The sequence below is a fragment of the Falco biarmicus genome, chromosome 6, assembly GCF_023638135.1.
Source record: "Falco biarmicus isolate bFalBia1 chromosome 6, bFalBia1.pri, whole genome shotgun sequence".
Taxonomy (NCBI): domain Eukaryota; kingdom Metazoa; phylum Chordata; class Aves; order Falconiformes; family Falconidae; genus Falco; species Falco biarmicus.
The window spans coordinates 58153925-58181541 of NC_079293.1; the positions used below are offsets into that span (position 1 = coordinate 58153925).

Genomic DNA, 27617 nt, shown 5'->3' on the forward strand with positions numbered 1-27617 from the left:
AGATACAGAGAAGGAAGAAAGTAACAGAGGACACGACTGCCAGCGTGCAACAAAACAGGTTAAAAATAGCCTGGGCTGCAACAGCTCCCTCCTGGCAGGGGGTGCGGGGGCTGCTGGTTCTCCCTGCCCTCACTAGCCCCTCTCTCAGCTGCCTATTTTCTGCCAGGAAGAACGGGGAGGAAGGAAGCGTTTGGTTCCTGTAGGTAGAAGGAGAGAAAATGACAGTCGTGCTTGTTTTGACACCAGGCAGGCTCACCAAGGCTTGCACAGACACCTGGCTGGTGCTGCAGGACCCCCTCCCTGGGGGGTGGGCTGGGGACGCAGGGAGAGCACAGCCTTGGATGGCCTCACACACAGCCCCCAGCAGCAGCAGGTGTGACCCTGGGGGATGTGGTGCCACGCTGCCCTAAAATGCGGTGCCACGCTGCCCGGATGGGAATGCAGCCTGTGCTTTGAAACTAGTCTCCTCTTCCTCCCCCAACCCTGTGCGTGTGCAGTCCTGACCTGGAGGCGAAGACAAGCTGTCCACCTCTACTCTGGTAAAATAAAGAGAAAGCAAAAAACACTTGTTCTGCCCATCACCCCTCCCACAGCCCAGCTGCCCTGAGGGCCATTGCAAAAGGAGAGAAGTCATGTGACGAATGGGGTTGTCTCTCTGCCAGAATCTTCTCCATCGCTTTCTCCTAGCCCAGTCCCTCGCAGGAAAAGCCGGAGTATGAAAGCAGGTGCCATCAGGCCAGCGTGTGTGACCTTAGTTTCCTGAAATCTCTTTGCTTGTTGGGGTTTCCAGCAGCCGGGTGAGCACTGCCTAACCTGTGGCATGGGTGGAAAGACAGAGGTGTTGGTAAGTCCCCAAAGGCCACACAATTCATCACGGGGCCAGTTTTAAATCGTTTGTTAGAGTGCAGGGGGGGGTTTCTTTTGTTCTTCGTCATTTGCATCCTGCAGGCCTGGCTGCCCCAGCTGCAAACAACTTCTGTCAACTCCTAGATGCCAACACGAGGCACTGAGAGGGGTCCAAGCCAAAAGCCCAGATTCCAAACATCCCTGAACTTTGGAGAAGTTCAAATCAGAGCACACATCTTCAGCTAGAAGAGGAAAGCTGTAACATGATCCTGGCCCTGGGCAATAGAGGTAACACTCCAGTGTGGTCTGAAGGTGACTTCCAGAATATGTGGTGTGGAGCAGAGCAGAGGAAGAGAGGGAAAAGCATGAAGGCAATTTTCATATGTTAAAAAAATAAAAAGCTCTAGGAGGGAGCTGGGTGCCTGCTCTCTGTGGGAGGGTGAGGAAGGTTGCTGACAGAGTAAAGGGTGTTAAGAGAGGTGGATGAACTCTGAATGAAACAAGGAGTGATACCAAAGAGCTGTCAGAGAGGTGTCAAAAGTTGGGAAGGAACAGAAAGACCAAGAATGCTAGCATTCAGGGGGAAGTCCATCAGATCACATCTGCATATCTATGAGATCTTGAGACTGACAGCTGCATTCAGGCTCACACACGTCCCTGCCATGCTCTCTGCCTGCCTTTCACATGGATCAAAATCCTTCTAATGCCTCAGCTCCAGTTCTGTTTGCGGGGGAAGGATGCCTTCAGCTAGAAGGTCAGTGCTGAGCACTGGTTGTGCTGTGTGTGGGACCATGAGCAGCATCAGCACCTCCACATGCTGCCGGCAGCACCTACCCCAGCATTTCCAGCTAGAGGGGCAACGCCAGACTTTTACTTCTGGAGCCAAGAGGCTGCATGCTGCTTCTCCAGCTCTCCATCAGACTGCATCTCGGTTTGTCACTTAGGCTTGCAAGAACTGAGGCTGGGCACTAACAATGTCAGGCTGCACAAGCAGAGATGCCTTTTTCACTCCACATCAGGATACAGACTCTTTGATTCCTCTTCCCAGAAAGACTCCTTGGATGGCCCACAGGGAGGCAGCAAACAGCCCGATCGGGTTTGCCTAATGCTATATCGATGCCCTGGGTGTGCTTAGACACACCAGTCTCTGTATGCCCCAGGAACAAGCTTTAGCCTGAACTTTGAGGGCTGCAGACTCGGGGATCCGCATTTAAGGCCAGAGCAGTGCACAGCTTAAGGTGAGGGTGGCTCAGACCGTGCTTTGCAGGCAGGTGGGATAACAATCCCAAGCGTGACCATGCATGTGGTGTGTGTGCGTGCTGTGCCCCTCTCATGGGCTAGAGGACAAACTCCTGGAGATACCTACCCTCTCTTCAGCCAGCTGCCAGTCACTTTCATGCCATGCCATGCCACTGGCCACAAAGAGTAAAGGATAGCTTCCTGGCTCTCGCTTCCTCAGTTAACCAATACCACCACTAATTAACTGACAGTAACATGGAGCTGTTCTTGGCATAGGTGGATCTTACTGAGGTCATACTGGTTGTGGGTAATGTAATTTATTACCCTGTGAGGCACTTTGGGATACAGTGTGAGAAGACCACTCAGAAAGTGCCAAAGCAATAATCCAAGTCAGGATTTTCCCAGAAAGGTAATATGTTCCATACATGCTGTGCCTCTGAGAAATAAAGCATCGAAGCTGCACTAGCTCTGGTGGAATGCTGTAAAGATTTCCAAACGCATTGGTGGAAACAGAGGACTACTGTGCTCAAGAGGTGGGTCCCTCTTTGGAGTAAAAGAAGTGCAAGGCATTTATCTTTTTCTTAAAGCAACTCTGAAGACAAAATTCCCACCCTGTGGAAGGCACTCAGCTGCCAAAGAGAAGTGCCGTGCTTCGGGCAGGCGGGCGGCTCTCCCCGCACAGCAGCAGGGTCACGCCAGCCGGCCCACACATTAGGGCTGGAGCTGTACTCTAGGTGAACTCTACCAAATTAGCTGTACATGATGCTGCATTCCCTCCTTTCTTGGAGGATCAAAGTGGCTGGACCCAGTCCCAGCTTTCTGCAGATAAGCAGGTCACAGGACTAGTTTGCACCTCTATGCTGCTTGTAATACACTGTGTTACAGATTCCTCTGGATTTCCTAGTTTGTGCCCATATACACTGGATACTGCTGGTCACATTTTTCTGCTTTAGTCCTCTGAGCTAATCTAGTGACCTGGGATACTTCTACAGAGTCTTAACATCAGTACAGACTCTGGCAGCGTTACATCTGATTATGAACTACTACTGCTGCTGTTCTTGCCCAAATGCTCTTTATGACTCCCTTGTTTTATAGAAAAAGCTGATTCTGTCCTTCAAAAGGCTTTTCCCACCAGCACTGCAGCATGAGGGCAGGTGCAGCAGCTCAGCAGCCTGACTTGGATTAAACCCCTTCTGAATGGTGGAGAGAGAAAGACAAGGCTATCTCGTTTGGTAAGCCATGAGGCATCCCTAATGCCTAAGCAAAATGCATGTGAAGAATAGGGGGCAGGGGGGAGATAGGAATAATTGGAACTCCATTTCACTTGTATAGAAGTGTTAATTAGTTGTTTATCTGCAGGCACACTGCAGGCTTCACAAAAGCACACACAAGTTACAGCAATTAATTACTAGCAGGGTCTGGGAGACTATCTCTGTAATTAAAATTTGTGATCAAGCAGCAGCGATGGGTGATTCAAGAGCAAGCAGCAGAACATATACATATATATTCTTTAAAAAGATAACATGGTTCTGTGTCATAGAACTAGGTGATAAATCGACTGTAATTTTAACTTGTTGCTGTTTAAGCAACAGATACATTTCTAATATGCAAACGATCATTTTAGAAAGAGTATTTTTTTACCTATGCAGTTTATCTGTCAGTAGAAGCAGACACATGTTGAAACTATGCAAGAATTTATGTCAAATTTGGCAAATAGTTTTGGATGAAAAAATAGAGATAAAATGGAGAAAAAGGTATTTTCAGAAAGATTTTTTTAAATTTTGGAATAATAGCTCATGATCTAATATTCCCATTTTAATTAAAAAATGAAAACAAATCCCTGATTTGTCCAGAGTACTCTGTTGATTTGAAGAGAAATATTTTTCCAGTTCTCACACCCAGTTTTAGCAGCAATTCAGCACATGCTCCTAGTGTCCATCCTCCCCAGAACATAAAAAGATTTTAAGCACTGAATGAGGGATAAATTTAAATAGAGGCATCCTATCACAAAGAAAAAATACATGGCAATGTTTTGGATAAAGCATTTAAATATTTTATTTAATTTGTGAAAAAAATACATCAGGTATAATACTAGAATGGCATTGAACTAAACTTGCACAACTCCAGTGGGAGTGGAAGCATCCTGAAGATTTTGGCTTGGGATCCTTCTTTACAACATCTTTTTGAAAAGATCTGAAACTGGAGCAGTGAATACCATTCCCAAAATAAAAGTGCTCTTCATAATTATTTTGATAGGCTACTTTTCACAAGGTTGATTGATAGAAAATGACACATTTGTCTTTCCTCATTATGAGGTATTGAGTTAAAAAAAAATATTTATTATTAGAAATCAATTATAACCTCTTTTCCAGAATATTTTTTGGCCAGGAGATTGTTTAAGACAAGCTGTGAGTATTGCCCAGCCTAAATCTGAGCTGTGTCCATCACAGGCAGTGACTGTGGCATTTTCTGTGCTTTGCTGGATGGCTGAAACCCCCTGCAAACAAGGTTTTGGAGGTGCTGCTTCCAACCGTTCATTGAAATTCCTATTTCCACATTTTGCAAGTCACGAAAGATCTGCTTTTTTTCAGGAATATTGCATGCAAAAAGCCAACAGAAAGGTTTGCTGAAATGTTTCCATCTAGAAAACAGAAAAAAATGAGCAGAATAAAGTTCAAACCGATGCCAACAAACTGCGTTTGGTACTGTACTGTCTGTTTCTCACAGCTGCATTCAGAGGTGCCGAAAATGTTTCCCTGGGTCTAAGGACTCCCTGAACAGGAGTGGGCTTCCAGCAGGGCGGACGCACAGCACCGTGCAAGCACTTCATGGCAATGAAATACGGGATCGTATGGCAGCCGCTTACTGTAGAAGGCTTTCCCTTTTTATATGTGGCAAGTCATAAATTCAAAGCAAAAAGTTGCATGAAATGGAGCTGTTACTTTATATCTAAATGTGGAATTCAACTGTCTTGGCCATCAGCCACGATAAAAGAAATGTCTGATTAATCTGTAGAAGAAACAGTTTCATATTTCAAACATGAAAAGTTAAAATCCAAGACCAGCCCTTAATTACTTAATTACTAGTCAATGACCACAAAAAAAATAAAAAACCCAAATACAATTACCTGAAATATTATTGCTTTATAGTACTTTAGCCTTCTAGTTAGGACATTAAAACATTTCTGATATAAGAAAAGACAAGGGTGACACCACTACTTTTTCCTCTGACAACAAACTAGATTTTGCAGTTTTTCTTGAGCAGAACAGTTTTTCCTCTCAGAATAGCATCTACTTAAAACACTCACCTTACAACACAGCTAAGCTATGAGAAAACAGGAAACTGAAAAAAAATTGGGGAAAAAAATTTGGGGGGAGGGGAAGAGAAAAAGAAATTGAAAACAAATACATCTTAGATCACGGAAAATAAGCTTCATGAGAAAATAAAGATTTATCTTTCACTTTTCTGCACATGCTTATTATTTTTTTTCATTTTATGCCAAAATATTCACAAGAGAAAGGCAAATAAAAGCAATGAATAACTGACACCCCAGTGTACAAAAAATAATAATATCCAATATACTTGTGAAATCAGGGATTTGGAGGGAGGGGATTTGCAGTTGCCTCTTAGAATATTTTTTTAAAAAATAAAATGCTTACCATTAGTAGAGTCACAATCCACACCAGGGAAGATACAAAACTTGAAGCCTTGAACCAAGGCCGAGGAAAAAGTAATTATGAAATCCACAGAGCTGAACTTCAGTCTGCCAAGTAGAAGACTCCCCTTTTTACCAGTTAATTTAGACAGCCAGTCCTCTCCAGCTCAACAGCCATCTGCACCTCTTTAAGTTGTCATATTTGGTTTGACTGAAATGTTCATATATATATATATAAAAAAAAAAAAATCCAGAACTTTGAGACAGCAAGAATCTTACTGACAAGCTTTGTAAAAATCAAACCTATTAACCAAAGAAAAGCAGTTAGACAAAGAAGCCAATATACAAACATTTTATTGGGGTAGGTTTTATTGTGAACTGTGAATTGCGCAGTAACTAGTTTACAAAGGTCAGCCAACTATGTTATCCAAGACAGTTACAAATCTCACCCCAACGACTTTATAATGTGCCTCTCTTGTAGCATTATTTGGAATGACTCTCCAAATGGCCAAAAAGCAGTGAATATTTTTCATGTTGAATCATTGCTCAAGCGTTGCTGTCATCTTCCTAATGTCACCGCACCGACCTGTCAGTGCCCTACAAAGGAACACTTTTGCACAGCAGTTTATCAGGGTGCCTTGCACTGGGATATTGCAACTACCAGAAGTCTTGAAATGCTTTCTTGAGTCTCTTCATGCATGCTATGGCACTTTCACACTCAGAGAGCTCTCTGACAGGGATCTTGATCCTCTGCTTAAGAAAACGTTCACTGATTTTCCTCTTACCAAAGCAATAAAAACCAAAATACATATTCTCACAGAGCAGAAACACAACTGCACCTAGCAAGGCATATACAACACCTGCCAATGTACTTGGTCGAAAAGCCTAACTGAAATACACAGTTCACAAAAAAGCATGTCTTCTATTTAGAAATGTCCATACAATCTGTAAATTCATTATAAATTTGCATTAAAATATAAAATATTTTCAAGACCAAGTGTCCAAATTAAGGTGGAGTGGTTGGGTTTTTTTGGGGGGGAGGGGGGTGCAGAGCAGGGAGTAACTGCATATTTGCTTCAACTAAAGAACCTTACTTTAAAAGGCAGGTAAGTTAAAATCAGTATTTTTCTGCACAGTAGAAATCCAGGTTGATACTACCGTATTAGATTTCCCATATGAAAAATACAGGATATGAAAAACAGTGGTGCCTCAGAAGACAATTCATAATACTGAAAAAGCCCTAGGAATTTCAATGGTACATGGCTGCAGGTCTTAGCTTTAAAAAATTTTGAGGATTTATGATCCACTTGCAAAGAAACAGTAAAATTGTGGGTATAAAGAAGCAGTTCATAAAATCCTTGCATAAATTTTTACATATAACTAAAAGAATGTGGAGTCAGCAAAGCAAAAAGTGGAAATGTTAACATCTTTTTAATTCTCATTCTAGTGTGTCTTTTTGGCTTTTCTCTTAAACAGCTGCATATAGGAGGTTCCTCTCTTTTTAAAGTTCTCACAAAGGGATGATATTTTGTCACCGAAGATGACAAATAGAGGTTGCAGAGTCTTCATCCTTGGAGACAGTCAAAAGCTCTATGGACATGGTCCTGGGCAACCTGCCCTAGCTGACCCTGATTTGAGCAGGGAGGTTGGACCAGATGAGATCCACAGGTTGCTTCCGACCTCAGCCATTCTGTGTTTCCATGATCTTCATTAACAAGAATGATGTGTGATGTTGCAAGAACATGTCTACTAATCACATACTACTGAATATTTTGTATGTGCTGTATGTACAACAGAAATGAAGTGTTTTCAACATGAAAAACACAGGTAACTGTCATAGTTTAACTAATATTCAATTATTAAATTCTGATTTCCTAGGAAGTACCTTTCAGCTGAATGTTTTAATGCATAAATGCTGTAAGACTGAAGAATATTTTCCCTTGCCTGACTTCTCTTAAGTCTTTGTTTGATGATCGCAGTCAAAACAAAGGGGGATAGCTTACAGTTCTAAACGTTACATTTTGTTGATGGTTCATCGTGACATATATGATGATTTCATAAGATTTTACACGCAACATGTAACAAAACTGCCATTGTCCATTCCTGCTGTGCACTGTTTCTTAGAAGACAGAACTCCACAACACAAAGTGTAAACTCATATTTAGAAAGCATCTTTGGGAACCATCAGTGGGGCCTGTACTTCTCCCCAGCCTGAGTCCTCTTGGCCAGTGTATCTGTCTAAGATCACAAATCATAGCATTTGTTTTTCAGTGCATGCCATTTTTTCTGCTTTCTCAGGAAAGCCCGCAGTTGGCTCCTCTAGTCCCATTTCATTCTTCATACTGGTGGATGGCCTAACATAGGGAGGAGTGGTTGGACTTTGCAAGCATGGTCATTTTTCATAAATTCACTGTGCACAGTATATACTCCATCCCTCTCTTTCTTCCTTACCTAGCCAGGATGAACTCGCCACCAGCCCCAAAGTGGCTCCCACCAACTTGCATGCAACTGCAACCACTTGTCTTCACATCAGTGGCTGAGGAGGACTGCAGTCATTCCCAGTGGTTAAATGGTGCCTAAAATGAGAACGATTTGCTGATACAAATTCGAGGTGTAATTAAAGTTACTTCTGGGTTAAGACATGTTGGTTAGTTGTAAAGCAAAGATTATCTTGCCCTACCTCCTGGAGGCTCTAATATTTTTCCCAGCTCCCCCTTCATAGTGCCCCATAGTTTGTAACTGCATTTGGCAAAAGCTTATCTTCCACAGTCCGAATGTAGAAGAGTTTTGCTTATCTATCATGCCCATTATTATGTGATTAGACAGTAGCCACCACCCACTGTAAGTATAATGCGAAACAAGGAATGTGTGAAGATTTACTGCTTACTGTCTAAATGCAGCTTGGAAACATATCCCTACAGGAATAAACTTGCTTTTCAACTTAAAAAGAATAGCATGTGCCTTGTTTCAGAATACTGAGGAAAATCAACATAGTAGGAAACCCCCATGTTGACACGCTCCAGTTGGTGCCACCGTTCTGACCTAATCAGGAAAGGAAATGACTTACAAGTCATACTTACAAGCCAGGGTCAGCAGCCTCTGCGAGGCAGCAGCCGGGGGTGTTCGAGGCTGGGGCTCGACTCTCATGGTGGCATTCAGTCATGCCTACAGCACCTTCCCAGCCTCCCAGCTTGTTAGAAACAATAGGGCCAGACACCAATTAAGAAGAAAAAGGTTACAGTGGAAGTCAAGAAAGGCTGGTTTCCTCCCTTCTGCTAGAGCACGGATGACAAGACTGTTTTAGACCCTCACGGGTTTCCATGGCTCCTCCAACACTGTTCTTCCTGGACAAAAGATTGCTCGCTGTCACTCGTCTTTGTAGATCTCTCATGCTTTGCCTTCTGCAACTGCTCCACAATGGAAAAATTCCCGTGTCACCTTCTGATTACTGCCATCCACTGCCACAAAACCAATAGTTCATCACCCGCAGGAGGGCTTGTGGGCAAAAGATAAAAGCTGCAGGTGGGTAGCATTTCACACATAGCCAATTTTGGGAAAGTGGGAATGGTAAGAAGGAGCCACCATGGACATGCCTCCAGGTGCTGGCGTGCAGGTATTCCCTCCAGCCATCTTTGGGCTGTGGAAAGCCACATGCACACCTCAGCCTCACCACAGGGTGGTCAGACCCACTGCCCTGTCCCTGTGGCTGGGGGACCAGGCCCTCAGGGAGTACTGCTGTGCCCTGTGGCAAGCCAAGGCTGTGCCCCGTGGGCATGCTAGGGCCCGCTCAGGGCAGGGCAGGATGCCAGAGCCTCAGTGACACTGGATGGAGACAGCCACACACTGAACTGAGGTGGCTGAGAGAAGAGGCTGGTCTTGCATGGCTTCCCCTGTGGGGTCCATGTCCTCCACAGGCTGGTTCAGAGGTGGAGACTAATTTGAGGAGTGGTATCAGGGAATGTGGAAACACATTTTCAGCTGTCAAAGCTCATTAGTATTTTACCTACATGTCTCCTCCCAGCAACGGCATCTCAGCAGTGCAGTGCCCCAAGACACAGTGTTAGCCCCAAATGCTGCTGAGGGCAGGGTACCCCCCCGGGCCACCCAAACCCCTCACAGCTACATCAAAGGACTCTCCCCAGAACTTATTCATGAGTTTTCTTTAGAGTCTGCCCAGCTGAAAAGTACAGTGGCATCAAATTGTATACGCAATTTTTTTTTTTTTTTAAAACAAACAAAGCCTCCAAGCCTGACAGGCAAGGGCAGGGATGGGATTAGGCAAACATCCTATACAGACAGTTCCTCTGTCTGTCTGTCAGCTTGTAAGTGCTTTCTCTTCTGGAACTATACAGTACTAACTGAGCCGGAAACAGCTATTTAAAAAGTGATTATAGTGTGACATTTTTGTTTGACCTAACATCAAGCCATGTGCAGCTTAAATGTCAGGGAAGCTATTTACTATAGGGACAGACAGGCCCTAGCATGCTTAAATCTACCCAGCGTCTTAAAACTGCTTGCTGTCTCCGCTGGCTGCACATGAATGACACTGAAGCCAAGATGTAAAGTATAGCGCTCCCTAAGCTGTGATGATTGACTAATATGCTGGGTGGCACAATGCATTCAGCAAGAGGCTCACAGGGAGGAAGACAAAATAATGGATAATTAAAGTGATTCTCAGGTTAGAAGGCAGCAGCCTGTGCAAAAGGTTCCCTTGGATTAGCAAGAGCGTGCCAATAGCTGGTGTGTTTTGTCCAGCAATGTCTGAGGAGCTCAAATATTTGGACAAAAATAGCAAGCACAATTTTTTTTTATTAGCGCAGGAGCTGCATCGGTCACATGAGGGAGGAGGGAGCACAGCCCCCAGCTGTGGCTATGGGTCCTGCTGTTGGCAGCCTCCTTGCAGCCCCCGCTGCCCCCCAGGGCTGGCAGAGCACAAATCCAGCCGCCCAGCTGCAGCTGCCATGCAGGGTGACAGAGGGGAAGGGAGGCTTCGGGGCTGTGTCACCAGCCAGCAAAATAATAGCCGAGCAGTGGGGGAGCATGGGGCTAATGCAGCTAATTACGTGCATCTCTCCCTGTGTGAGAAGCGACAGGAATGAAGCAGCTTCAGATCCTGCAAAGATGCACGAGCACGTACGGCTGTGAAGTGATACACAGAGTTGTATAGTATCATGAGCTCTCTCTGGAAGGCAATAAACTGGTTTGCAATGGATGGAGATAAGTACACTTATAGGTCCTTAACGGGACCAGAGGCATGTATTTGGACAGCGTTTCAGTCTGACCTTCTTCTCAGAGCCTAAAATAACAAACAGATCAGTGTGCCTTTATTTTGAGAAAACGTTGCTTAGAGTAATAAGGGTGGGTGGGGACACTCGAAAGGAAGCAGAGCTGTGATAAAACTTCCATTTTGTTCTTTCTTGCATGTCAGAAAAAAAATCTACATTATAATTCAGAGTGCCTTTCAGGGTTTATTTTTCTTTACATTGTTACATGCCCAATCACATCTGATTTTGGAAGCTGAGCAGGGTCTGACTTGGCTGGCATTTGGGAGGCTGCTGAAAGTGCAGTAGACTGAGCAGGATCTGTGTGCTGACTATATGAATGTGCAGTGCCTAAAACAATGATGGAAGGGAGAATGACAAGAATATTCACAGCTTTTCCAAATTTTAAAATATTGTTTTTCTCCATATATAGCAACTGAAATTACCCCATAACTGAAAATAAAATCATGAATCTTAAATAAACATTTAAAAAATAATAATAATTAAAAAAGGACATTGCTTGTGAATACTGGCTAGTACTTTCCAAAGAGCACAGAAAAACCCTTTGAGCAAACTGATCATCAGGTCATTAGAGATAGGAAATAAATTCTTTAATTTCTGTCTGCTTGCTATTTACTTTACTAAGTGTTGACAGTGGCAGGGGACTGTTAAAATCCCTTCAAAACTCATTGAAGTACAGTAAGTGAAAACAGTATAAACTCGTGAACAGAAAAGATATGAGAGGTAGCCAGAGGATTTTTTTTATATGCAGTTTACTGTTGCTCTTGTTGTTTGCAATGACAAAGGGCTTAATTGTATCGTAGAAAGGTTCCTTCCTTCTTGCTTTACCTTAGAAAATTCCAGAAGGTCAAGGCTGATTTGTTATGATTTTGCTTGGAGGGTCCCAAGCAAGAGTTAAAACTTTAACAAAAGTTTCCTTCATTAAAAATGTTCATTAGTCATTCAAGTTAAAACAAATATCGTCTAAAAAAATAACAACTGTAACTAGAACTCCCTTCCTCTCCTGCTTTCTTATCAAATGTCATCAGTGAGTACCTCTCAGATCCTGTGTGGGCCTTGCAGTCTAGGGTGAGCTTCATTTTTTTTTGTCGCCTCCTCCCCCCACAAAAGGTAAAATAGCAAAACTGACAGTGAAAGTGTTATAAAGAAAACATCAAACAGTTCTTTGAGTATCTTTCTTCCAGCTTTAAACAAGAAATAAATACCATATGGCAAAGCAAGGCAAGCTTCACACACTGCACGCCTCTCCCAGGTAGTGCCTGAGGTGCCCTCATTCAGTTTCGCAGCCCTTCTTTGTTGTATCAAAATGTGATGGATTTCTAAATCCTGATTTGGATGCACCTCCCAGCAGCAGAGAGAAACCAACAATTACTGAAGCAAGGCAAGTTGTTTTCAGTTTAGCAGTTTTTTTCTAAGCCTGGCTTGTGGTTTCATTTAAAGTTTGAATGCTTTCATTCTCTGAGAAGCCCAGTGGCTCTTCAATAGCAGAAGATCAAATGATGTTAATCGGGCAGTGTGACCTAATCCTCTAATTCAGCTGCCTTTTTACATTAGAAATGTTCTGCTCATGTAAGATCGATTTGCTCTTAAATTGACTTTTTTTTTTTCCTTTTTTTTGTTTTGTTAAATGTGCTATGCTAAAGCTCTACTCCTGGCTCCGCAGATGTGTTACACAAATAAGGGAAAATCACCTTTTCTTCATTTTGTAGGTTTAGATAGTCTAATCCTAAGGGTTCTGATAGAAAATCTCTTGTTAATCACAGAAAGCCGAAGATGTTATGCAACAGCAGATGGAAGAACTTTTTTTTTTTTTTTTTTTTTTTTTTTGTAGTGATCCCACAGGTTACCTACACTGAATGGGGCTACTAAGGTGAGCTATTGCCAACTATAGGAAGGCTACCTAAGCGTACTTTCTCCTCAGCCTTCTGATATACCTTCCACTGATGCTCATATGCATTTCACCAAAGACTGAAACAATGTCCTCATTTCCTTTTTGTTCCCTCACTCTTCCTGATGTGGTGGCTCTGGTGCACTAGCTCTTGTGATGGGGCTGGTGCACCATCACTGGTAAAGGGCAGCTGGAGCAGAGCTCCTTTGCCACCTCTCCCCTCCCTCTGTGCGTGGGTGGATGGGTGGATGGCAGGTTGCAGCCACACCTGACCTGCAGGATCACAGGAGAGAAAACAGCCCGCTGGGATGCTCCACAAACGACTGATAGCTTACGCACAGAGATTGCCCCCCGCTGTGCACGGGGACAGCTGGGTCGCCCCCCAAACACAGCCTGTTGGTCTTGGCAGTTTTTCTGATGCTATCACAGCAGAAGAGCTGGTATTCTACAAGTACCAACAGATAGACCATCAGCACTGGTTGTGCCTACCAGCCTTCACAGCAGCATTCCCTAACGAAGGCCATAGGAAGGAAGCCTAGCCAGTTCATAGACCATGTGCACTTAACTGCATTAATCATTTCCCATGCACACATTTGGAACCAAAACCCTACAAAGCCTGGAGACGGCTGTCACTCCTACAGGCAACAGGCAACACACAGGTGCCTGTGTTCCTGCACAGACCCAAAGGCCAGACCCTCCTGAAACACTAGGCTCTGTGGTCAAATGAGTGTTAACGGCCAGCATGAATTCATGTTCAGTATCATTCACTTATCTCTGGGCTGGATTTGGCCAATATACAAATACACATAATAACCAGCCCATAGTTAACACTATCAATGTTAACCTACTTCCTATGACCTTTCCTGCTTGAGCTGCAGAGGAAGTCTCAGCAGATGTCCAGCCCTTGGCACAGACATCACTGCGTGGTGCCTCTCGCCTGCTTTGACAGCCTGCGTAGGGCAGCGCAGGACTCCTTGGGCACAAGGACACACAGCCCAGCATCTGCGAGGTGTGGGGCAGAGAGGAGAGAGCCCCATGGCACACACATACACCTCACTCCAGTGGTTGTCTCTTTTTCTGTACCATTTCTGAGGATTCTTGCAACAGATTTTCAATAGCTACTTCTAAATCCTTAGTAGGGTTGCCTCAGGTAAAGAAATACACTCTGGAGAACTAAAAAAATGATCATTTACAGTGTCTGGCAGGTGTTTTTCAGTAATTTGCTCTTAAGGAGAACATCAGGGCTGTCATTCCTGCCTGTTGGCTCTGTGATATGCAGTCATTTTGCTACATCCAGTGAACTACATGACTTTCTTTTTTTCCTTTTTTTTCCCTTGCCAAATGGTAACAAATTAATCCAATCAATTAATTACTTTTTCTGAAGATATTTTGCCAACACAAGTTTTGCAGTGTCCATGCTGGCAGAACACACGAGTTTTTGAAATCCCACATGTTACTGCTGGCGTTACGTTACGTAAATCACACGCTGATTAAGATCCACCTCATGAGTAGTTAATGGGTTTGTCCCCAGTCATCTGGCATTTGTGGAGATGATTTTCATATTACCGTGCCAAGCGTGTAAAGCATCCCCTTTTCCCCAGTGCTATTTCTTACAAGAAAGTAAAGCATGATTTCAGCCTGGCATCGGGCAGCAGCAAATGTGGTCGAAGCAGAAATCTGTGAGCAGAGAGCGCCATCTTCAGCTACCGACTGGTAATTACTCTGCGGTAACCAACAAATTTGGTATTTCTCCTTTGGAATTGCCATCTGTTCGGGCAAAAGACAGAGAAAAAAAGCGACCTGAGAGTGATGAAAGATTGAGATTTAAGCCTTAACACTATCTTAATATCCTGTAGGGAGATTCTGAAAATCCTTGATAAAGTTTCTGAATTGAATAAAAAAGCTGCTTAAAATTGCAAGGAGCTGAGCATCCCAAATTTGTTTCTGTATTCAGGGTACTTAACATAGAATAAATGCACATCAGATTTTAATAAGAGTTAGAATTCGTACTATATTATGGTCTTCCAGCCTACAGAGAGTCTATGCATCTAATAACACGTTTGATAAGTACTTGGAAAAGCTCACAAATGGTACCTCTAACTAGATACCCAGTCCCAGAATGACTGGGTAGAAAACTAGTGTAAATAAGCAATATGCCAAAAAAGCATACAAAGTGCATCAGAGGAATTATATACATTCAAATATTACGAAATTTACAAATATTACAAAAATCACACTACACAAATATTACATAAATACATTTAAGTACATAAACACAAATATTATGAGATTTACATAAATTACATAAACACAAATACAAAAGAATTACAACGGTTGTGTTAAGTAGAAGTGTATTTTATTGCACACATATGCTCCATATTAGTGTATATTTTTTAAAAAATAACCCAAGACATGATTGTGAGCTGATGCCTGAGATATTTTTTCTCCACCGTGATGTTAAATGATGATGTTGCTATCCTGTTATCCAGCATTTTTCTGTTCTTCCCAACACCACAGGAAACCTCAGGTCTCCAGAGCATTCACAGCTCCAAAGGGTTCGCATGGAGCGGAGGTATTAAGTGCATTAGAAAGCCAGTCTGTGAATGCGGGTATGCTGCTTTTGATAGCGTTCTCTAAACTAAACGGGCAGCCGAGGTCAGGGCCCGCAAGCCCAGCCTCCTTAATGTCATAGGAGAGTTCATTCTAGAAACATATCTTAAGGACACTAGTGACAAAGAAGTTGTCACACAAATAAATTGAAACTCATGCCTCCTCATGTGTGCTGTACAAGACTCATCCATATTAAAGAATTATTTAAGAATCTGCAAAAGCAAATGGATTACTGAACTTAAAGGGCCATGAATACTAAACATGTACATTGAACAGAGTCAGGAAAGGTTAAAAGACAAAGTGCCTGTTATCAGATAGTCCTGGACTAGCTACAGCTCCTTATTTAAAATGCCAATTGTTAAATTCCTCTGTGTTATTTTTATGATTGTTTGAGCTCAGAAGGTATTTGACAACTGTTCAGAAAACGAGAAAGACTCAGTTTGCAGCCACAGAGACAGCAAGATACAGAAAGTAAGTTGATGAAGTTCTTCTTAGAAAGAGACCTGTAAAGGACAATGAGGCAATCAAGAACAACTGGCATGGATTTATGAAGGACAAATCATCCTTGGCCAACCTGATTGCATCCTGTGATGAAATGACTGGCTACACAGGCAAGGAGAGAGCAGTGGACGCAATAGATCTTGACTTCAGTACAGCTTTTGAAATAATTTCCCGCAGCGCTTTCACTCACAAACTGAGGAAATACAGCATGAATAAGCTGGCTGTTGGATGCATTGAAAACTGCCTAGGCTGACGGGCTCAGTGGGAGGCAGCTGGTGGCTTGGCAATCTGCCTGGAGGCCCACAGCAAGCTGAGTACTCTAGGGGTTGATAGTAGGGCCCTTGTAGTTCATTATCTTCATCAAAAACCACGGGACAGGTTGCACCCTGTGTAACCCACATTTTAAGACGAAATGTGCTAATGGAGCTGGCTGGCACACTCAACTGTGGAACTTCAGTTCTGAGGGCCATGTCCAATATGAGCAGACAGTGTGCTCTCATCCCAAAGAGGGTAAATCCACAGCAGCCTACATTAGAAATCTGAGCATGGCCCATAGCCTGAGGACATTCTGTCCCACTCCGCTGGGCGTTGGCGAGGCCCTGGATGGATGCAGGGCTCAGTTTGGTGCTTCTCCAGAGCAAGAGGGGGCCCTACCTTCAGTGAAGGCCACCACAATGATCGGGATCTAAATCACATCGCCTTGAAGGAGAGGCTGAGGGATCCTGGGCTCGGCTTGCCTGTTGAAGAGCGCAAGGGGTCATATAACAGCAGCCCACAGCTACCTGAAGGGGGTTTACAAATATGACAGAGCTGAACTCTCCTTGGTAGCAGCAGGCAATGCAATGAAACCATGGGCAGCAGCGGCCTGGGAAGTCCGACGAGGGCATTATGAAACAAATTATTTACTTGGAAGACGGCTAACCTAGACAAACTAAGAAATTTTTATTTTGGATGGTTTCAGGAGCTGTCAAGACAAAACTGCAGCAGATGCGATTTACTTCTTGGTGGGGAGGCTGGGCTAGGTGACACCCAGAGGACCTTTCCAACCAGCCCGTTTATGATTGTGCACAAACATAGAGCTGGTGGCTTTCCTGGTCGACGATTCTTGTTTGTTGTGGGAAGATGGCTTTAAAACGGTCACCAAAATATTGTCTGGGCTTTACTATTAATTCAGGAGTGTGTTTCAGTATACAATGAGCACAAATAAAAATACTGTGCCATCTGTTGACAGCTGGCAAACTGTAGATGTTCCTTCCTGAAAGCAGAGTCTTTCACTGTCTCATTTAACCCGTTCCCTGCTATTGCTGTCGGCAATACAACAACAGCAAAGAAGCACAACGTATTTTGAAAATTCACCGACTGTAAAGTAATTCAGCGTGTTACTTATTCAGCCGGTGAAAGCAACGGAAGTGCCTGCAGCCATACTCCAGGAGCGCCCGAAATGATTTAAAACTCTGAGTGCAGCAACTCTCCTCTCTGAATAATTAACGTGAGTTTGCAGCGTTTACCGTTTTTACTCTAAGTATCCTGAAGGCAACGACACGGTGGGCTTTGCCTGCGGCCCGCGCCCTGCCCGCCCCCGAGCCGCCGGGCCTCGCTCCCGCCCGCACCTGGAGCCCCGCTGGCGCCGCGCCGCGCCCGGCCGCTCCCTTCCCCGCCCCCGGCACCGCCCAGAGCCGCCGCACGGGCCGGCAGGAGGCGGAGCGGTGGCGGCGGCGGCTGCCGGACGGACGGTGAATGGCGGCGGGGGCGAGCGGCGGCGGGCTGCTGCCCTTCTTGCGCCTGCTGGGGCAGCTCAAGGTGAGCGCGGGGAGGCGGGACCGGGGAAAGGCCTCGGCGCGGCGGCGGGTCCGCTGTGGGGGCGGGCGGCTGTCGGGCTGTCTGCCCGCGGCCCTTCCGCGGGGCGGGCCGAGGCCGGGGCCCGGGCCCTCAGACGGGTTTCCCCGGCAGTCACCGGGGTGGGAGCGGGGCCTGGCCCGGCGGCGCGGCCGGCGGCGAGCCGGGGCCTCCGGGCTGTGACTGGCGGCGCCAGCGGGGCGGAGAGCGGCGGCCCCGTGCTGGGGCTGCCGCGGGGGGATGAGGGCGCCGGCCGGGGCAGCGCAGGGGTGGCCGGGCGCTTCGACGTGAGCACCGTGAGGCTGAGGAGGGCGCCTGCCGCTCTGGTAGTGCTGGCGAGAGGCCTCCTTGCCTGTGAACAGCAGCGTAAAGGCGGCCCGTCTCAGCCCGGGGGAGCCCGGGCGCTGGGGCAGGTGTTTCCCGGGCGCATCGAAGCGCAGCGGAGCGTGGAGGTCACGGTGGGCCAGCATTTCTGCTGGGTCGCCGAAGCGAGGTCCTGCAAAACCTGCGGATTTGTTTACGTTGCTGTGACACTCCTCACGCAGAGAGTACCACGGACAGGATGGGTGTACAGGAACGTGGCGAAGCCAGAAAGCGTATCCGATCATATGTACAGGATGGCGATGATGGCTTTGGTGACCGAAGATAAAAGCCTTAATAAGGACAGGTGAGACTCTCTCTGGTTATCGTGTATGTTAATGATGTGGGAGAGCTGCAATCAAAATGCTGAAAATAGCTGCAATAGTCATCCTGAGGAAGAGCTTTTAAAACGCACTGAAAGAGTTTGAAGTCCTTTCTCCGCTTTTCCCTCTGTCCTTTGGACAGGGTGGTGTTTACCTGGAGAGCTGAAAGGGACTAAAAACTTACTGCTGAACTGTGAGTGCTGAGGCAACTCTTCAATGCAGAGGCTCTGAGCTGGTATTCTCTCAAGCCGTAAGCAAGCTGAAGACACTCAGTTAAAGCACAGTTTGAAGCAACAAACAGGAGAGACACAGCCCCTGTGGATTTGGCCAGATTGAGTTAGCACTGAGCAGCAATATGGAGCCTCAGAAATCAGCTAGTATAGTGCGGAAAGCATCACTGCTGAACAAGTTGTTGAGTCTAGTAATGGATTATGTTTGCTTTGTCCCTTCAAGAGCTGATTTGAAGGCTTTTTTAAGTATTCTGCAGACTGGCATAGCTACAGAACTGTGAGTGTCAGATTATATCCTGAATTTGCGATGGCTCCAATCAGATTACCTTCTACCTGTTGCAGGAATAACGTGAAGTGTGTAATGTAGTGAGTTATCACAGCATCTCTGAAAGCCCAGTGCACAAAAGCGAAGTACATTACTTTTGAATGCAACGCTCTTGTTCAAAGTGTATTTGAATTTACATTTACAAGCAGCAGTAGGAATTAAAATCATGTCTAGGTGAAAACTACTTCCTTTAGCAAAGAAGTGAAAAATATTATGTGACGTTTTTAAAAAAAAACAACCAACCAACCTGTAAACTATATGAAGGGGATAAATTTATGCAGTCTTTTAGCTTTATGAATAACAAGATGTAACTTAAAACCTAATTATTCTGTCTTTGCTTCTTGTCAGATGTATACGATTAGCTTTGGTTCACGATATGGCTGAATGCATTGTTGGAGATATCGCTCCTGCAGATAATGTATCAAAAGAGGAGAAACACAGGAGAGAAGAGGTATGGGCATAAGGTGTGAAGCCACATTTGCAAAGCGTTCTGCATGTTTTTAATGTTTGGTGGTAGTGAAGGGGCCCTCTAAGCAACGTAATACTGTCATTGGCATTAGACAGGTATGCCACAAACAACCAAAGTTTTCAACTCGTGATTTTTGTAGATGTAATTTCACCAAGTACAAAGTTATGGAAGAACCTTTGAAGTAATCTTCATGTTGGCCATTTCCTCCACTGACTGGATTTTTGGCAGCCTGAATTAGTCATGTTGACCAGTCTTAGAAAGAGGTGGGGAGAAGGGAGTAGGTGCACTGAGAAGGGTGGGTGACAGTTTGTGGCAGATCAGTTTTGTGGTGCCAGATCGTGTGGTTATGACAGAGACTTTATTTAAACCATTTGCACAGGACTCCTGACATAGGTGGGTTTTTGGGGGGTTGATTTTTTTTTTTTATTATTTTTGTCATGAGTCTTTGAGTGTGTCATGCCCAGGTTGTTTTATTTTTTTGCCTTGTACATATCCAAACTGTCGGTTTGTCATTTCTGGGTTTTATGCAGTTGAAGAAAATGTAAACATCTCCTCCAGCCACGGCTAGAGGGCAACGTGATGCCTCGGAAACTCTGTAGAGGCTAGAGTTAGTTCTTCAAGGAGTGTAAAAAACCGTTGTAGTGATTGGTTGTCGTCTTCCCCCACCCTGCCCCTGCCTTTTATGCTTATCTTTTTAAAACTTGGGGTTAGGGGGGCTATGAATAACTCCAGAAGTAAGCTCTTCGCTAAGAAAGTGGAAATTAAAGATCAAAGGGGTATTCAGCATTCTTGAACTACTATCTTTACTGATTGTAATTTTGGTATGTGTGTTTTTTTGGTGTACTTCCTAGTGTGTTCTTAGACAAAACAAAAAAACCCCTCTTTCCTGGAAGTTTTGTCACCAAGGGTCAGGCTTCAACTTTGCCTAGAGGGAGCTCTCATTTGTATTTAGGCGATGGAAAAGATATTTTGATGCTTAAGTATGTTTCAGAAGTTTTCTTAAGTATTCGCAGCTCCTTCTGCTCCCATTTCACTCTGAGGATTTTGCTGTTGACTTCATGGGATGGAGGTTCAAGCATTATACATTTAGGCTGATTCTGAAATACTTTGTTGTAAAAATACATCAAGGGTGCTGGCTTCATGATGTGGCTTGAGCTGATCAATATGCTGCTTCTGCTGCAGACTTCTTGTTTTGCCCCTTTGATCTACAGCCAAAATTGAGCTGGTTCTGAAGTTTGCTGCTTGTGCAGAAAGTTTAACCAGATATTCCCACCAAGGCTAAGGCAGCAGAAATTTACCTTGATAAATAAAAGTTTGGGTTTTTTCTTTGGGGTTGTTTTGCTTGGGGTTTTTTTGCCAGGTAAGTAATTTTGGCCTGCTAACCTTGAAATCTGATGTGCTCCGGAGATGGAATGAGACCTTGATGCCTCAGTGCTGGGGAGCAGCTGATTCAGTTTAGCCATATTGTGAAACTGTACCCTGTATTTGAAGTGGAGAAACAACTGTGGCACTAAACGTTTGTCTGGCCTGTGATGTTTTTTTTGGGAACAGCCCTTAGTATTACTAGGAAAACAGTAGAAATAACACAGAAATGAGACTGATCAGCTGGGAGAGTTGATACCGTTAGTTTGGTACTGTGTTAAACCTTGTACCAAGATTTGTTGTTGAAGAAATAGTGCCTCGGTCTGGGAGCACTGTTTTATTGGTGCAGGGTATTAAATGGATTTTTTTCTCTGTTTTTCAAAATAGGAGATTTTTAAAGGTTTATGTTGTGTTGCCTGCCTGACAGTCAGTAGCTGTTCTGAGCCCTGCTAGTGGAAATGTGCTAGTTGAGTGTTTCAGAGGGGGCAGTTGCTTGTCAACATTGAACCTGTAACCTGCTAAGTTCAAATGGTGCCTCCACTAGTTAAACCTGGAAGGCAGAGCTGGTAATTGACAGCAGTTACCTGGCTTTTGACTTGCATGTTTTGTTCTGGGCTTTGTTTTGGACTCTTGAAGGTATTTGATGCACTTCCAGGTTGTTGTGTTTTAGACTAGTTTTCTAACAATTTACTTAAGCAGCTTCCAGCAAAGTTTCTTCACTGAGTGGTCCTACTGTTTCTCTGGCAGATTTACGTGCACGTGCATTTCAGAATAATTGTGGTGGGTTGACTCTGGCTGAATGCCAGGTGCCCAGCCAAGCCGCTCTCTCATTCCCCTCCCTAACTGGACAGGGAAGAAGAGAAGGTATAACAAAAGGCTCCTGGGTCGAGATAAGGACAGGGAGAGATCACTCACCAATTACTGTCGTGGGCAAAACAGACTTGACTTAGGGGAAAAAAAAGTAATTACTAATCAAATCAAAGTATGATAATGAGAAATAAAACCTAATCTTAAAAACACCTTCCCTTGCCCCCCTCCATTCTTCCTGGGCTTAACCTTACTCCTGGTTTTCTCTTCCTCTTCCGCCCCACCAGCGCAGAGGGACGGGGAATGGGGGTTGCAGTCAGTTCATCACATGTTGTTTCTGCCTCTCCTTCCTCTGCAGGGGGAGGACTCCTCAGTCTTCCTCTGCTCCAGCATAGATTCCCTCCCACTGGAGGCAGTTCTTCATGAGCTTCTCCAGTGTCCTAACCATGGGCTACGTTTTTTTTATGAACTGCTCCAGTGGGTCCCTTCCACAGGGTGCAGCCCTTCGGGCCAGCATGGGTCCCCTGCAGGATCACAAGTCCTGCAGCAAGCCTGCTCCATTGTGGGCTCATCTCTTCATGGGTCCACAGATCCTGCCAGGAGCCTGCTCCAGCGCAGTCTTCCTATGGGATCACAGCCTCCTTAGGGCATCTGCATGTACCGGCGTGAGGTGCTCCACAGGCTGCAGGTGGGTACCTGCTCCGGCGTTACCCTCCATGGGCTGAGGGGCACAGCCTGCCTCACCATGGGCTTCACCAGGGGCTGCAGGGGCATCTCTGCTCTGGCGCCTGGAGCACCTCATCCCCTCTCCTTTGTCACTGCCCTGGGTGTCTGCAGAGCTGTTGCTCTCACGTATTCTCACTCCTCTCTCCTGCTGCTGTTGCTCTGTGTTTTTTCGGGTTCCACCACCCCAACCAACCCTTCTTAAATACATTATCCTAGAGGCACTACCACTATTGCTGATGGGCTCAGGCTTGGCCAGTGGTGGGTCTGTCTTGGAGCCGGGTGGCATTGGCTCTGTTGGACACAGGGGGAGCTTCTAGCAGCTTCTCACAGAAGCCACCCCTGTAGCCCCCCTGCTACCAAAACCTTGCCACACATACCCAATATACTATTATACTGTGTGGTGTATGTTTTTTGTGTACTTGTTACCAAGTAGTCAGTTCTTCAAAAAAAGTGATAAAAATGTGCTTGCCCAAAAACTGGATGAATAGAAATGGCTTCTTTTTTTCAGGCAGCTATGCAACAGCTGACCCAGCTTCTGTCAGAGGACCTCAGAAAAGAAATCTATGAACTCTGGGAAGTAAGCTTGAATTCTTTTAATCCTTTGCTAAAATTCAGGGTAACCCATTGTCTTCTTCCTGTTTACCTGTGAAACTATGTCATCCCTTATTTTGACCTCAAGCAAGGTAGATTCATTTGCTTGGGAGGTAAAGCTAGTGGGATGGTCAAGGTCACTTTGGAATCCTTTCCATACAGAAACTTCAAACTTTGGTAAAATAACAAGCTTCTGCCTCTGAACTCTCAGAGTTCCATATGAACCTGTCCAGGGCTTGGGTTGTACAACCGAAGGAAGAGTTTGTCGTCTGCATCCAGCCCTCTTGGATATTTGTCTGTTTTTTTAATACATTTTCTCTGTTGTTCACATCTGGCCATTTGCAGCTCGTTATCTTTTAATACAGGAAAAAATAACGGGAGCTGATGATGCCATGGAGTATTTTCTGGGTTTTTTTGCAAGTATTAATATATGTGGCTTCCATTTCTTTCTTATACAGCCAGTTAGGGTAAAATATTTAGTAGTAACTTCTGGTTTAAACTTAAATGTGGTGTACTGACTCAGAACAGCGCTTTTCTACAAACAACACAGATTGCTGGCTGGTCTTGTGTGCCTTAAATGTTTGTATTGGAAAGTGTCTTCTGTATTTGATTTAATGTTTTGATGTGAACTCATGCTGTTAATTGATAAAAGATCCTATATACTTGCAAACTAGGGATGATTACATTTCTTCCAAACAATTTGACTTTATAATTACTGTGCTTTATCTTCTAGCATACAGCTGCTTGAGGACAAGTGTGTTTACAGCTCTTGTTCCCATGTTGTTGCAAAGAAAGTGTTAGATGTTTCTTGGACTGTGTGACCTGAAACTGTATTTTATGCTGATACTCTTACTTTTCCACTTGGGCTTTATTTAAAGTCCAGATATTTGCAGCCAATTTCTGCCTTTTATTACACCAGCTTGTTTGTTTGGCTTGGGTTTTTGTGTGTGTGTGTGTGGGTTTCTGTAGTTTTGTGGTGAAACTGGCAATGGCGGTGGGGTTTCAGTGCTATAATTCAAGGTAAAGGGGGTAAACCAGCATAACCAGATCTGAGGAAAAAACCCCTTGTCTCTGCCTCTTTCATTGTCAGCCTTCCAAGGACTGTTGCTTTGGACTGTATTGGTGGGCGCTCTGCAAGTGTAGCGTAGGGGAGAAAGGTAGCAGAAAGATACCTCCAGTGTATTTTCACTTTATAACTTAATTGAGAATACATTTGAAAAAACATTGGAGTGAATGAGTCAGCACCCTTCAGCTCTGTCCTGCTTTTTTATTTGCAATAGCAAAAGCACAGGAGTAATTTAAAAGACAGACGTTTTTTGAGAGACCAGTTACTGTTTTTCCAAAGTATACAGTTATTTTGCACTCTTAAACACCTGCAGGGAGGAAACTGTTTTTATTTTAGCACTGTGCACAGTTGCACACATAATAGCTGATGTTTCTTGAGGTTAATGTGAGCTGAGGTATGAATAAGATGATGTGGGTTGTATGGCATAAAGAGGTTGCTAACAGATTGATACTCCCAATTAATTGCTGGAGGTGGGACAGACCTTTACAAGCAAACAGCCATAGTTCTCTTTCTCCTGAAGTTCTCCTTTGTAATGCTGCCAAGAGTTTGTTCTCTTTGGTGGCAAAAAAAACCCCAAAGGGAGTAGAAAGAGATTTAAGAAAATAAGAAATAGTATTTACAGTATAAAGATAAGGCAAAGCTCAGACTGAAAGGAGGAAAATAAGGTAAAAATACTGAAATGAAATTGATTTCTAAAATAATGATCAAAGTGTAATTGAAAATTCAAAGCATCGTTCAAATGCAAATAGATTAGTATATGAATCAATCATGACTATCAAAACCTGGATTTCTGACTTTGAAAGGTAAAGCAGTAAGCATGAGAACAAACAGGCTCCTAATAGTGTGTCAGACAAGGAAATGACCATCACACTTATCTGAGCATCACTGTTCTGGAATTACAAGCCAGGATCTTGCCATTGTGAACGAAACCCACACCCACAGTTGTCTGTCATAAGGTGCAGAAAGAGTTGCCGTGTTCTTCAGTCAGTAGGAAAAACTCTTCCTGCACTTGTGCTGCTCACATCTGCAGAACTGCTGTGTGTCACAGGCTGTGTGGATCTGAAAGCACAGGTGGGCCCGGTGTGCACTGAAGCCTCTGGTCTGATTATTAGTGGTAGTGATGATGAATGGGGTCAGGCCTGCAGAGGGTATCAAGGTGATGGTAACCTGTCCCGAAAGAAGCCGCCTTCTGTCGTTGGTTTTGGAAGTAGGGAGAAGACCAGCTGATGAGATGTCAAATACAATGCAGTAGATTTAGAAAAGAGAAAATGAAGTGGCAAACCTGTTTGCAGCCATCACTGGAAGCAAATGACAGTAAAATTGTTCAATTTGACTAGAAATATGAACGACTTGCAAATATATACTGGTGATGACTGCAGAGAGGGAAAAGATAGAGAGATTAAAGGACTTAAAGTCTGAAGGGGAGGGGAGGAAACCCCTTAACAACTCCCTTCCCAATTTCTTAGGAGAGACATAAGGACATAAGCGGCTCAGACAGATTAGACCAAAGAGATTAAGAGGGAGTGACAGGAGAAAAGTAAAGAACAATTCCTTATAAAAGCAGCAAGTGGTGGAGAAGAGTGCACAATAGGCCTTAAAAATAGGTAGTGGTAATCCATGGGCACACACTGTGGTAATTCACAGCCTTAGCCAGGGCTGAGTGGTGTTAAATGGAACCAATTATTTAACTTGTATATTGGGTTTTCTCGATATCGTCCTTGATTCAGCCAAAACACTTGGTATATTTAGAGATAAAGCATGCAAAAGAATTATGTTCTGAAGTCCTATTACATTTAACAGAAATTTTGCACGTACTTATTGCAAGCATTTTGTTGAATAGCAGTCTTAAAAAGAGAGTGAAAGACAACTGTTGTGAATATTTATGGAGTGGCTTGTACTAATAAAGAAAATTCTAGATGTATGAATAGCTTCTAATATGCTGTTTCAGAACAAAAAAAAAATTTCTTATAACTGCAAATCTGTTCAGGAATATGAAAACCAGTGTACTGCAGAAGCCAAGTTTGTAAAACAGTTGGATCACTGTGAGATGATACTGCAAGCATTTGAGTATGAAGAGATGGAAAACACACCTGGCAGACTGCAGGATTTTTACGATTCAACTGCTGGTATGACAGTTGGGCTTTTTTTTATTTTCCTTCTTGTTTTTTGTCTTTTGTAAATTCAATGAAATACACAAATTGCCTGTTTTCTGATAAGACATTCAGAGCAAGTGAGAACTAGTTATTTCACTCATTGCTCAAGTACCCTAAATATTTTGAGGAAAACTCAATGCAGTGTGAAAATACCTTACATTTATCTGTAGGTATTGAACCTGAATTGCATTTATGCGTGTTCCTTTTACATGACTTTTTACCTAGAGAATGACTCAGCTTTCATTACACTTGGATGTGTATAAGGAGCTTCCTGTAACATTAGGGGGGTATAAAGGAGGCTTCAGTCTTCACTGATGCTCTTGACAGCAGCTTGTTTCTACTTTGTGTTTCGTGAACCAGTGAAGTAGAATTTGTTATCCCTGTGTGAGCTGTGGTCTTGTGGGACCTGCCCCAGGTACACGTGAGAGCCAGCTCAGTGAAATGTTTCAGGTGTGATTGTATTACTTTTTATTCTATCCACTGCTTTTCATCCTTTCCGAAATAAACTGATAGTTGAAAGGAAAAATGGGTAAAATTACTACTTTAGCAGGGGAGTTGAACACCAGAAGAGGACTGTGACTTAATGTCATCCTGTCCTGGGAAAAAACTAGGGACAGATAAACTTGGGGAATGGACCAGCAGTGACCAGGCACAGTCCCTGACAGGTCCTGTTCATATTTTGGTGACTCCTCAGGGAAATAGTAAGCACTCTGAAAAATGCAATAATTTGATTAGGGAAGAAAGAAGACAAAAAAGACAAAATTCAACAAAGCTGGCATACTTCATTTTCCAGTTGACATCTTTGCCCTCCTACCAGAATTCAGTAAATTAAACTGAGCTGGTGTCTCAGTGGAGCCTACAGCATATACCCTAAGTGTACCTGTAATTGGTGTGGTTTCCTGTAGCAGGATACATACGTCTTGGTCAGGGTCCATCCCTTTTTCAGCTCTTAAGTGTCTTAATAGAACTCAAAAATTTTATTTTCGTAAGTTTTTTTGGGAAGGATGGCTGTAACTACTCTTATAGTAAGTTATTTCATAGTTGGATTAAACTGGGAGTACTATTTTTCTTAAAAGAATAATTTGGCATTTATTCTGAACCTGAAGTGACATCACTGCTAATGTTTCACTGCCAACCTTTCACATATAGGAAAACGAGAGCATTTTTAATTAACTTTCCCTTTCTTTTGTTTTGCAGGAAAGTTTGTTCACCCAGGAATACTCCAGCTTGTATCTCTGATTAACACAGAAAGGAATAAAAAAATAGCTGCTACATCTCATCCGCATTCTTGAGGTGTTCCTAAATGCTGTTGCCATAATAAATACTTTGTTTTATATTCTGTACGTTC

At 43.9% G+C, this 27617-nt stretch overlaps 1 protein-coding gene across 2 annotated transcripts; it reads left to right on the forward strand.

Moving 5' to 3' along the window:
* Window positions 1-17660: 17660 nt before the first annotated feature.
* HDDC2 (HD domain containing 2) lies at window positions 17661-27605 on the forward strand. 2 transcript variants are annotated; one of them, XM_056343648.1, is made up of 6 exons: window positions 17661-17821; window positions 18403-18524; window positions 19444-19546; window positions 22968-23036; window positions 26104-26242; window positions 27467-27605. In XM_056343648.1, exons 1-6 carry the CDS (start codon window positions 17759-17761, stop codon window positions 27559-27561), a joined length of 591 nt encoding a protein of 196 aa, XP_056199623.1. In that variant the 5' UTR covers window positions 17661-17758; the 3' UTR covers window positions 27562-27605. The 2 variants fall into 2 exon arrangements, with proteins under 2 accessions (XP_056199623.1, XP_056199624.1); XM_056343649.1 differs by lacking the exon at window positions 22968-23036.
* Window positions 27606-27617: the final 12 nt, after the last annotated feature.

Excerpts from the sequence above, each read along its gene's own strand:
- HDDC2 (XM_056343648.1), top strand. The coding sequence starts at position 17,759 with ATGGCGGCGGGGGCGAGCGGCGGCGGGCTGCTGCCCTTCTTGCGCCTG. Across the intron at positions 17,822-18,402 it reads GCCTGCTGGGGCAGCTCAAG|AGAGTACCACGGACAGGATG; the intron begins GTGAGCGCGGGG and ends CTCCTCACGCAG. Across the intron at positions 26,243-27,466 it reads TTTTTACGATTCAACTGCTG|GAAAGTTTGTTCACCCAGGA; the intron begins GTATGACAGTTG and ends TTTGTTTTGCAG.